Source organism: Chiloscyllium plagiosum, unplaced genomic scaffold (genome assembly GCF_037043375.1).
Source record: "Chiloscyllium plagiosum isolate Xiang-an unplaced genomic scaffold, Cpla_swu_hap1 HiC_scaffold_4, whole genome shotgun sequence".
NCBI lineage: Eukaryota > Metazoa > Chordata > Chondrichthyes > Orectolobiformes > Hemiscylliidae > Chiloscyllium > Chiloscyllium plagiosum.
In genome coordinates, this window is record NW_028270142.1 from 37770030 (window position 1) to 37783012 (window position 12983).

General features: G+C 40.3%; 1 protein-coding gene across 5 annotated transcripts in view; it reads right to left on the reverse strand.

Moving 5' to 3' along the window:
* pde1ca (phosphodiesterase 1C, calmodulin-dependent a) overlaps positions 1 to 12983 on the reverse strand; it is a 653944-nt gene that overhangs the window by 574019 nt on the left and 66942 nt on the right. For all 5 annotated transcript variants that reach the window (XM_043688810.2, XM_043688815.2, XM_043688812.2 and 2 more), the window contains exon 2: positions 6042 to 6092. In XM_043688810.2, coding sequence (XP_043544745.1) covers positions 6042 to 6092 — 51 coding nt within the window. The remainder of the gene's footprint in view (positions 1 to 6041; positions 6093 to 12983) is intronic.

Genomic DNA, 12983 nt, shown 5'->3' on the forward strand with positions numbered 1-12983 from the left:
GCCATTGGCATCTCACTCTGTTCAAGAGATATAATGATAAAGCCGGAGGGGCATCACTCAATATGAAGCATGGGGCAACGCAAAAAGGCATACCTCCACCAATTATTTGTTCCCTCTAGACTTGACCATTTCTTTGAAGGACACAAGACATACTGAGAGAGTAGTTGACAAAATATGTGGCATCGAGGGCTTCAGAAATGGAGGGGCTGAATACAAGCACAAAGAAGTTATGTTGAATGTCATTAAACATCCGTTTAGGACACCATCCTGTACTGGTCACCACAAGGTAGGAAGGACATGAGGGCCCTTGGGAAGGTACACAGATATACTAGGATGGTTCTAAGGATGAGGGTTTTTAACAGCAAAGTCGGGCTGAATAAACTGGCTGTTCTCCTTGGAAAACAGGAGATTGAGGAGAGATATTCGGGCGACATGGTGGCTCAGTGGTTAGCACTGCTGCCTCACAGCACCAGGTTCAATTCCAGCCTTGGGCGACTGCCTGTGTGGAGTTTGCACATTCTCCCAGTGTCTGCATGGGTTTCCTCCGGGTGCTCCGGTTTCCTCCCACAGTCCAAAGATGTGGAGGTTAGGTGAATTGGCCATTCTAAATTTCCCGTAGTGTTATGGTGCATTAGTCAGAGGGAAATGAGTCTGGGTGGGTTACTCTTCGGAGGGCTGGTGTGGACTTGTTGGGCTAAAGGGCCTGTTTCCACACTGTAGGGAATCTAATCTAATATGTTAGAGGTCATCAAACTGATGACAGGTTAAGATAGGGTAGACAAAACAAAGTTGTTCCCATTGGCTGATGAGACAAAGACAAAGGGAAATAACTTAGGTTTTTGGGCAAAACATGGTACAAGCCAAGCAGTGCTCATCACTCGCAAGCTACTGTCTCTTCAGCTTCACTGTAGACAGAACCAGACATCAGGGTCATTGATCCTCATTGTAACAATAGCAACAGCATCCTAGGTGTTGCACTTTAATACGGACAACACTGAGGCAGAACACATTGTGCTTTTTATCCCAATTTCAAGGGATTGTGTGAGGGCCTGGTCTGCAGACATCTTCCACATTACCACCCAATCCTTGTTAAGTGAGAGTACAAAATCTGTGATGATTCCACACACCTCTAGAGACAAACTTTCATTCCCTTTATCAGGTTTCCCAGGGAGCACACGACCATTCAAGGCTGGGAGGTCTACGATAAAACGTTCACATCTGTATTCTCCATTATAGTACAGGAAGTTGGTCTCTCAGATTGCACACTGTCCTACAGAATGGTTTCTAGGCACTTTACCAATTGGTACACATTCTGAAATTTTGAAGGCTAACTGAGAATGGAAGGGTGAAAAGAATTGTTTCCAAAATGCTGGTATATTTCACTATACAACATGTGGCTATCATGTGATGACTGAAACCTACAAAGCAATTGAATCTTAATACCATGCAATGAGCACTGTCTCAATGATCACTACTTTCTGTTTAATGATGAGTAGGAGCTGTGAAATGTAGCTATGTTCTCTGCAAAGTGTAGACGCTGCACTCCTGAAGAGAAATAAACAGTAAATTACTTTAACAAGTTCGGCTTTCCATTCATGGCCTGGTGAATGATTCTACCTGAGACTCAGAATGATCCCACAAAGCCTTGACATTCCCTTTCTCTTTTGCTGTCTTTGTGTCTGTGATAACCTTTCAGCCTCCCACTATTCTTGACATTAAAGCCCCAATTCAACCCAAAAGCATGGTTTTGTCTATTGCCATGCCCTGGTTGGTCACTTAGTCTTTCCCCATTGAGGCCAAAGTGATAGCCCTACCTGTCACAGCTCTCCCTCCTCTCGCAAAGTCTATTAGCTCCCACTTTTCTATCATAAATTGTCCCTTTCTGTACAGTTATTTCCTCAACAACCCAGTCCAAACCCAGATTTGCACAGCACCATGGCACCCTGGGCTGACGTACCTATAATCCCCTTGACTTGAATTGAATGAGCTTCTTGACTGACAGTGGTTCTCCTTGACCCCATTAAGTACACAGTCTTCCTTTAGTTGAAGCACAAGCAGTGTGTTTGTTGGTACATGCTGGTGTTAAATCATGTCACATAGAAACATGTCCAACCCATTGTTCAGTGCTAAAAAGCAATGCAAGCCACTGAGACTGGCAGACTCCAAGGAAGTACAAAGTGAGTGAACACTAAGGAAATAAGCTAAGAATTTAAAGATGTATTCTGCATAGATACATAAACATTGTGCCTGTCCCCTTGTGCAAAGCAACGTGACAAAAGCATGAAAATGAGAAGTGGCCCTGACTTTCAAAGTGAAGTCCTAAAAGACTGAAATTGCTGAGTCTGTTAGTTTGAAAGAACCCATGAGGATGTGGTGCAGCTGGTGGTTCAATGATGTTCACTCACGTGGATTAAGGGTGGAAAAGGATGATATGCATACAACATGCTCAGACATTATGGTGAAGACAGAGTGGTATGAAGCCCATAGGAGTAAGCAGGGTGTTGTTGACACCAGGAAACCACTCTGACTTAGAGGTCAGGAATTGGTCCAATCTAGTTGTTTTGGGGAAACAGAAGATAAAAACAAAAATTTAATAAGATGCAAATCAATAGAAACATGGTAATTGCGACTCACTGATGAGAGTCAGAAGTCACCATTTAAACCTTAAGGGGATAATTAGAAATCCTTTCCTTGACATTGATATCTGATATTTCCATCATTGTTGAAATTTCCAACTCTCCCACCATTGCTCTCATCACTCAAAAGGAGAGAAACATTCAGCATTTTTTCCAAAATAGTCAACATGTAACCTGTTCAGGTTGTCAAATTATTTCAGTTTAAGTTTTATGGCAGCTGATGGAACTCAACAAGTTAATTGAAAATAAGACTGGAATTGAAAGCTACTTATCAGAAATCATTACCATGAAACTGATTGTTGTAAAAACCCAACTGATTTGTAAATGTCTTTCAGGGAAAGATGCCATCCTTACTTAGCCTCATCTACATGTTTTCCAACCCACAGCAATGGGGTTGACTCTTTACCCCCCCTTCATTCAAGACCCATTTGGAGTCATCGTCTTGCCAAGGATATCCACAGTCCATGAAATAATAAGTTACAAGAAAGAAATAGCAACAGTATAAGTCTCTTCACAAAATGTACAAAGGAAGACGTGGCTATTAAGCAAGAAACAAGAAATTTATGGAAGTAGTGGAACCAAGGAACATTTTGAAGCAATAAGATGCTGTGAAGTCTTTGTGAGAGGTATAGAAGTCTGAATACAATTGAGAGAGAATATTAGAACACATGGGCCCAGAAACTGAGAGATGATGGATATGATAATGCAATGAGTTGTCAAGAGGGAAAAGAACAATACAGTAAGAGAGTTTTGGTTGGTGTGGGAGAAGGGAAACCATTTTGACTGTGGAAGCCATTTTCTCTGCTTCGAGGAGACATGCTAGTTAATTTGCTGAGGCCATTCACAGGAATTGGCTGTGAAAGCCATTTCCCTGACCGGAGGAAATATGTTAGTTAAGTGACCCGCTAATTGAACTTTCTCACTGACAATGCTGCTGTACCTCCGCACCCACTGATGAGTCCCCAAGAGGTCTCTCTCTCTCTCCATGGGAGCTCAGCTAAAACAATACCCCTGCAGACAAGATGTCACCAAACTATTTAATATTGAAAGCCTCTGACTACTTGCGACTATGAACACGATCAGTTTCAATTAGTCAACTAATCAATGTTGTTAGACCAGTAGTATTGTTAGCCTTTTTAATATTGTTAAACTATCTATCATAGATAGACTGTATTGTTCTGTAATTAACCATCAGCCATTTGTAACCCTTTATAAACTGTATACACCTGTAGTTGAGGGAAGAGGTTAAGACTCATCAGTCCTGAGTGGTCATTCCGAGGTGAGACTTCATTGACCTCTTCCCCCAATATCGTGAAATAAACAGATTTGTCAATTTCACAAGGTCTGCGTACGAGGTTTATTGGAAACGGGAAATTTCTCCCAACAATTGGAGATCATCTCTTGAGAAGGGGAATCAAGGCCACAACCAGGTTAAAAAGCAGGGATATTTGGAATGATTTTCTGGGACACATGGAAGTTCCAACGTCTAAATGCCAGGTGACCAGAGATGCTGATTTCTTCTTTTGTTATGATGTTTGAAGGGCAAGGATGTTGAGCCAATGAAAAGCACATTGATAAACCAGTTTCCTAGGTTTTGAAGTATAAATTGGACTTCCACTTTCCGTTGCATGAGACTTTGACTCCAAAGAGGGAGTGAGGAAATCAAACTAAAGAAAGAAAAATTAAGCAAATCATGAAGAGACCGATGTACGCAGTTTGAGAAGCAAGTTATCATCGCAACTTCAAAGGACATGCGGCAGACAAAATTTCATTGAATAATATTCATCTCCCAACGGCCGTGGCTTGTAGCTATGGGGACCTGCTGTCATGGTGTGCCTCACTTGTCTGTTTTGTGTCATCCTCACACAAGCACTCTGCCAGATTCATCATACCCACTATGTCTGGGTCAACACATCTTCCTGCTCCACTCCACTTCGCCCTTCAGAAGAGATCTCTACGAGCCTTTCAGCTCTGATCAAATGAGCAAAATATTGACATTTTCTTTTCAGATTGTCACTATTTAGAGTAGATGGTGTCGCACTAGAACATATAGATAGTTTTGTCTTTTTTACTCTTGCAATTATGAGTACATGGAATTTATAGCATTATCTTAACACAGACATTTCAAAAGCTTCCATTTTGTCCAACAGTTATTAACGTATTGTCCATGTTTCTGAAGCATTCAGAAAAGTGATTGAATATAGCATCTTTTGTACCTTTTGCTCCAAGCTTGAGCATTTTTTGTATTAATGTATCCTTCATTTTCACAAAATTACTTCTGGCCATCTCTAACCTTCTAATTTCTGTGTCAAATCTGCCATCATCCGTTGTCATTTGTCCTAAACAGACAAAGATATTGACGTGTTCCTGCGCAACACCAGCTACTTCAATCCTCGGTTTCTTCTGACGCATTCCTAATAACTGCCATCGTGTTCATACTCAATTCAAAATCTAAAATTCTGAATTTTAATTACTAGTTATATTTCGTGAGGCCTCTGTGACTCTGCCAGTAAAACTGTGTTGTCAGTGTATCTAAAATTTCAATGCTCTTGTCTTTAACGTTTACCCTTGGAAGTACATCCAACTATCGGAATATTTGTTCTATATACAAGTTGAATAATTTTGACTGTAGCACATAACCTTGCTATACACCTCTCTTCACTTAAAATATATCTAACTGTTCCTGTCTAGCCTGATGCTCAATACTTCGTCCCATTGTAGGCTCTGGATAAGTCACACATCTTTACAGTCAATGTAATATTTCAGGAACGCAACCGTTAATTTTTCGTGACAAATATGATCAAACACCTTTTGTGTGGGAATGCTTCTGTTTAGTTCTGCATATTTAATGAAGGTTACAATCACAATTCCCTCCACTTTTGCTACTCCGGGATTAAATCCAGGCTGTATTTCATCAATTTCTGCTTCAAATGTATTACTATTCTCTCCAATTATGAATTTCGTAAGAAAGGAGACACACCCAATTGTGAAGAAATTGGAAAGAAAATAAAGAATGCTTGCAGGGAGGAGAAAGTGAAAAGGTGTAATAGGATGTATGATGACATATTGAAGCTGGAAATAATTCAGAAAATGCGAGTTCCAAACTGGAAGGTGAAATCTTTGACAGGTATAAAGAAATAGATAGCAACAGACACTGTGTGCATGAAAGTTAATGAGAACAGGTATAGAAGAATTAACAACAGAACATCTGCAAGGGTTTGGAGAAATAGAATTCAAAGTGATGCCAGAAAGTTGTGTTTAACTATGTAGCAAATGATACATTTTAAGTGATTGTGACATTCATTATTCATTAAGTTACCAAGAAACGTAAAACACAAGTGTGCAATCATTACAGAACATTTACCAAAAGAATTAAAATTAAGAACAAAAAAATCTCGTACTTACGTGCAAATCTTTCAACTGGTCGTGGATTCCGATCACTCTTTTCATTAGCAACTGAAAAAAAAAGTTGCAAAGGACTTCTTAGCAAGATCTTTATTGAGTCGTTCATTCACAGATATTGAGTTTCAAAGGGGCAACTTTACTTAGTTATCAACTTTTGGCTCTAAACGATTAACAAATGTGTTTTGGTACTAAAGATTAAAATCAACCGTTCACACACTCTTACTTTCATATTTGAGATCGCACAATCACAAAATAGTTATGTTGGAGAAAGAGGCTATTCAGCCATAGTGTCTGCACTGGTTCTACTGCCTAATGCCAATCTCCTGCCTTTTCCCCATTTCCATACACAACATTTCATTCAAACAATCATCCAGTGTCCCCTTTGAATGTCTCAATTGAACGTGTCCCCAACATTGCCAGGCTGAGCATTCCATACCCTCACCGTGTGGAAAAAGATTTTACTTACACCACCTTGCTTTGTTTACACACCACTTTAAGTCATGCCTCTCATTGTTTCCCTCACATAAGCAGGAACAGATTCTTCCTATCTACTCTCTCCAGCTCACTCATAACTTTGAAAACTTATAAACTGTCCTCTCAGCCTTCTTCCCTCCAGAGAGACCCAACTTTTTTAATCTATCCGTGTAACTGAAGTTTTTCATTCTCTGAACCATTCTTGCAAATTGCTTTTGCACTCTCTCCAATGCATTCACATCTTTCCTATAATTTAGCATTCACAAGTGCCAATTAAATGTTATAAGTTGACACTTTTGTTGCAAGGTCTCACATAAAGAATATAACAGGCCAGTTGAATGGAGAATAGTGGATGTGTACAATGATAAATGTGACAAGTGAGAAAAATAGAATATGCTCTGAATGAATACAATCGAGACTGATAGCTGAGTACAATGGCCAATGTGACAGATGAGCTCAAGTATATAGAATTTAGCTACTGGGCACATTCAAAAACAGGTACATTAGGGTTCACCAGGGTCATTCAGCTCGTCATTTCAGTAAAGGCTTGGTCTAAATAGGAACAGAAGACCTGAACTCCAAAGATGAGGTGACCAGCATTCAATCAAGTATGGCATCAGCAAGTCCTTTATAAACTAACATGACCAGGAATCAAGGGACAACTATCAAAGTCATACTGAGCACAAAGGAAGATGGCTGTGGTCTTTGAAGTTCCGTCACATCTCAGCTCCAGGATATTACTGCAGGACACCATCCTGATACAGTCCTAGGCCCAACTATCTTAAACAAGGGTATCAAGGGTTATGGACCCAAGGTAAGCATATGCAGTTCGGCCACAGATCAGCCACGATCTTATTGAGCAGGTTCAATCAGCAGGCTCAAGGGGCTGATTGGTCTACTCCTATTCCTATGTCAATGCACTAATGATTCCTGTAGATGGGAAGCTAGGAAATGTCAGCCCACTATTTAAGAAAGAAGGGAGAAAATAAACAGGGAAAAACAAACCTGTTAGCCTTATGTCAGTAATAGGGAAAATGCTATAATCTAATAAAACAAATTTTGTTTTAACCAGCATCTTATGAACCGGCAAAAATTATATACCTGAAATACTGGAAGTTTACTAAATTATTGCAATCTCTGGGATATGTAAGTAGTCATTTGACGGTTCTCTGCAGGTAAGTTTTATTTAAGGTAAAATTGCATTATTATTTAAGTGAAATATGCTGTAAATAAAGTATAAGACTTATGTATATACTCCCAACATTTTGTTTCTATCACTCACTGTGTGTTTTTACATTGATTATGTGGACCTCTTGATTATCTGGAATATTTAATCAATGGACAGACTCCTGGTCCCATAGGTGCCGGGTAATAAAATGTTTTCTGTGTAAGAATGGGATAAACGAATACTTGGATAATAATGACCTGATTGAGCAAGTCAGGATGGATTTGCAAATGGGAAATAGTATTTGGTGAGCTGAGAGTGTTTTGAGAATATTACTAACAGAAATGAATTTGATGGATATAGTATACTTGAATTTTAAAAGGCTTTTGTTGAAGTCCCTCATTGGAGGTTGGTTAAAAAGATTAAAGTGCATGGAATAGGAGATAATGTGCAAGGATTAAGGATTGGCTAACAAGCAGAAAATACAGTAGAAATAAGTAGGTCATCCTCACATTATCAGGCTGTGACTTATCAGTGCTTATACCCCAGCTGTTCACAATATAGGAATGAATTGGATGTGGAGACCAACTGTAATATTCCAAGTTCCTGGATCACACAAAGATAAGTGGGAATGTGTGCTATAAGGAAGATGTAAAGTAGCCAACCATACGCAAGGAAACCTCCTGTTGATTACCACGTACCATCATCCCTTGGCTGAGGGGGAAAATACACTTTTTCTCGTCCTCACCAATCTACCGGCTACAGATGCATCTGTACATTCTGGTATCGATAGGTGTTCCAGTGGAAACTAATTCCCATTGTCACTTTGGGAATCCACTCCATCATGTTGTCAGACACTATCAACAGTCTAAATCCGACATCAAATAAATCGAGCTAGTCACTGAGGCACTGTGAGCTATCAGTAGCAGCAGATTTGTACTCCAACATAATTTGCAACCTCAAGGCCCAGCATATCCTCCACTGTCCCATTACCATTCAGCCAGAGGACCAACCTGGTAAAATGATGGAGGGCTTCTAGGAGCTGCACCAGCCGTACCTACAAATGAGGTATCAAGCTGGTGAACCTACAAGGCACTACTTACGAGCCAAATAGCAAAAGCAGCAAGAAGAGAGCTGAGTAATTCCACAACCAATGGAACAGGTCTAAGCTCTGTAGTCCTGCCATATCCAGGTAATTTAGGTAATAGAGAGTTTGGCCTCTCATATCCAATGTCAGTTATCAAGCATCAAGTTCCACCTTTAAGTTCCCCTCCAAGCCAGTCACATTCCTGACTTAGGAATATATCGTCATTGCTGGATCAAAATTCTGACATTCCCTCCATGACAGCATTGTGGGTCAATCTACAGCAAATGGACTGCAGCCATTCAAGAAGGCAGCTCACCACCACCTTCTCAAGGGCAATTAGGAGCAGGCAATAAATGCTGGCCAGCCAGCAATGCCCACATCCCATAAATCAATTTTAAAAAGCATCTAACTGTTCTAATCCCATTTTCCAGCCCTTGGTCCAAAGCCTGGGTGTTTCAATTGCTTATTTGAATACATCTTAAATGCCTTGAGAGTTCCTGCGTCTACTACCCTTATAGGCAATGAGATCCAGACTTCTGGGTGAAAAATATTTTCCTTAAGTCCCTCTAAACCTTCCTGCTCCTTACCTTAAATGTGTGTCCCCTAATTATTGACCCTCAACGAAGGGTAAGGTTTCATCCTAACTGCTCTATCTATGCCCCTCACAAATTTGTACACCTCCATCAGCTTCATCCCCTCAGCCTTCTCTGCTCTAAAGAAAACAATGGCAGACTATCTACTTCCGCATCATAGCTGAATTGCACCAGTTTGGGGCAAAATCCTGGACAATCACCGCTACACCCTCTCAAGTACAATCACATCCTTCCTAAAGTGTAGTAATTAGAACTGCACATAGTATCCAGCTGGGGCCTAACTAATATGTTATATAGCTCCATCATTACCTTACATTAAAAGCCTTGACTACAATGTCCCACATGCCTCCTTAACTACTTTATCTATCTGCCCTGCTGCTTTCAAGGATCTATGAACATGCATAACAAATCTCTCAGTATTTCCAAGGGTCCTATCATTTCAATATGTACTCCCTTGTCTTAGTGGTCCTTCAAAAATGCATCAACTTATATTTTTCTGGATTAAATTCCTTTGCCATTGTTCAGCCAATCCAACCAACCTGTCTATATCATTCTGTGGTCTAAAACTTTCCTCTTTGCTATTTACCACATTACCAGGTTTCGCATGAACTGTGAACTGACTAATTATACCTCATACTTTATGCACACAACAAATGGCAAGGTACCCAGCACCAAACCTCTGACACCAATGGACACACGCTTCTAGTTATAACAACACTTTTTGATCATGACCTTCTGTTTCTTGCTACTTAGCCAATTTTGGATTAAATTTACCAAATTGCCCTGGATCCCATGGGCTCTTAGCTTCTAAACCAATCTGCCACACAAAATCTTGTCAAAAGCTTTACTCAAGTCCATCAATTGCCCGACTCTCATCCAGAGAAATTCATAGAAAATTCAAGCAAATTTGTTGACATTATCTCCCCCTGACAAAAACAGGCTGACTATCTTTGATTCTTTTATGCCTCTTCAAATAGAGATTAATTCTGCCCCTCAGATTTTTTTCCGATAGTTTTCTCTACCACTGATGGTAGTTGACTTGCTGGCCTGTAGTTTCCTGGTTTATCTCTCCCACCCTCCTTGAGTAATGGTACCACATTAGCTATCCTCCTGTGGACAGAGAGAATTTAAAAATTAATGTCAGAACCCCTGTAATCTCCACCCTTACCTTTCGCAAAAGTCTGGTACACATCAGGACCTTGGAACTCATCCACTTTCAAGACCACGTCAACCACTGATATCTCCTCCCTCAAAACTGTTTTGTTCTAGTATATCACAGTTCCTAGCCCTCATTTCTATCCCCAGACTGTCCTTCTCTATAGTGAATATAGATGCAAAGTACCAGTTTAAACCCTCAGCTCTAGATGGAGATTGCCACTTTGATCCCAAATGGATCTTTCTCTTTCCCTGCTTATTCTCTTGCCACTAAGCTATAGATGTCTTTGAAATTTTCTTAATATTATCTGCCATTTTTTTCATGACCTGCCTTTGCTCTCCAAATTTCTGTTAAACAATCCTCTGTACACCCTCTTCACCCGCAGGATAATCGCTGTCCTGGGCCTTAGGTCCCTACCATGAGCTTGCTTTCTTTTATTATTCAATTCTGTACATCCCTGGACATCCAAGATTCTCTAGTCCCACCCTTCACCTTCTACATTGGACTACATTGGCCCTATATTCTCACCGTAATTATTTTGAATATTGCCCACTCCTCTGAAGTGGATTTTCTTGAAATTAGCTGCTTGGGTGGTTGATTGATATAACCAATAGGTCCAGATGATGACAAATAGCTAAGAGCTTGACTTGGTCAAACCAATACGGGCTACGAATGGTTCAGGGGTGAAAGCTGCACCGAGTGAAGCAAATTGGGCTGAACTGCAAGCTCAAGCAATTACATAGGAAAGGTATCAAAAACCTTTATGTTTCCTATTTCTCTTTGGTCCTTATCAAAAGGTCATCAACCTGAAATTCTAACTTGGTTTCTTGCAACAAATTATGCCAGACCTGCTGGTTTTTATCCGTGTTATGTTCTCATGCAATGTTTCCAACATTTACAGTATTTTCCCTTTGCGTTTGAGTACAGTGGAGTGCAACAGGAGAACACAGCTGAGAGTGCAATGGGGTTGAAGTAGGTGAAGTTTGAAATAGCAATGATAAAACAGAAGGTGAGTCCATAGCAAAACCATCCTAAGCCAATTCACAAGAGCGTTATCAAACAAAAATTGGCTGTGAGCTACATAAGGATTGATGATGAAAAGCACAATCAAATAAGTTGGTTTTGAGAAGCATTTTGGAGGTGGACAGCAAGGTCAATAGGTGCAAAGATCTAGGGAAGGAATTCCAGACCTTAGTGGCACAACTACCAATGATAGAGCAACTAACATCTGGGGTGTCCAAGAAATCACAATTATAGGTGTACGGTGTTTCAGATGGTGGTGAGGCTGTTGCAGTTGAGAAAGCATGAATCTGGGAAGGAATTTGAAAACAAGAATGAAAATTTTAACATCAAGATGTAGCTTAACCATGAGTTAGACACGATGGGTGAAAGGGTCTTCCTGTGAATTAGGACATGGCAGCAAAGGTTCGGGTGACGTCAATTTAACAGCAGGCACACCATTAAAGAGAAGTTAGAATAGTCTCACCTAAAGATAACAAAGGCATTTATGCCGATTTCAGTGAAAGAATTGTAGCAGAGGCAGAGTCACCAATTAACCAAAGGTAGGAGTAAGCAGTCTTAGTGATGGCGCACGTATGTAGCTGGAAGTTCACTTTGAGATCAAACATGATGCCAAAGTTGGAAAGAGTCTGGCTCAGCCTCTGTCAATTGCCACTACAGGATGAAATCAGATCAGAGTTTGTGGCAGAGACTCAATCTTCTTAATGTTTCATTTGAGGAGGTTTCTGCTTATCCTGTACAGGATGATGAGTAATTAATCTGATGATTTAGAGACAGTGGAGGAATTGAGATAATTGGTGGTGAGATAGAACAAGGTGTTGTCAGCATACAGTTCATATATGACTGCTTTCATCAGAATCATCTGAGACACCTTAGGTAAATTCAATTCAGCATAGATAGTCCAAGTTACTGGTCCCATTTGGAATGTGTTTGGTTAGTTCAGTTGGCTGGAAGGCTGATTTGTAATTGCAGAGTGATGCTAACAGCCTACGTTCAATGCCTGCACTGGTAGAGGTCATTAGTAAGGTTCCACATTCTTGACCTTGCATTGCCTGAGACATGGTGACCTTCAGGTTTAATCAACACCAGTCATCTGTCTCTAATGAGAGAGCAGCCCTTTATTCATCTGGGACTATGGTGACTTACCTGTTAGAATACTACTTGGGGAAAGATGCCTGCATTAAGTCTTCAGCAGAAGTTGGCTCAATATTGACAACAGTAAAGGTTTACTACATACAAAAACAGAATCTGCTGCAAGAAACTCAACAGGTCTAGCAGCATCTATGGAGAGGAAAAACACAGTTAATATTTCAAGTTGTGAATTTTCATCAAAAGAGAAGGACTATTAGGTTGACATAGGTAGAAAGAGGGATAGGGGTATAAGGCAGGATTTCAGGGAGGTAGGATGAAGGCTGAGAGCTAGAACAAACAGAGATGTTATCTCTGG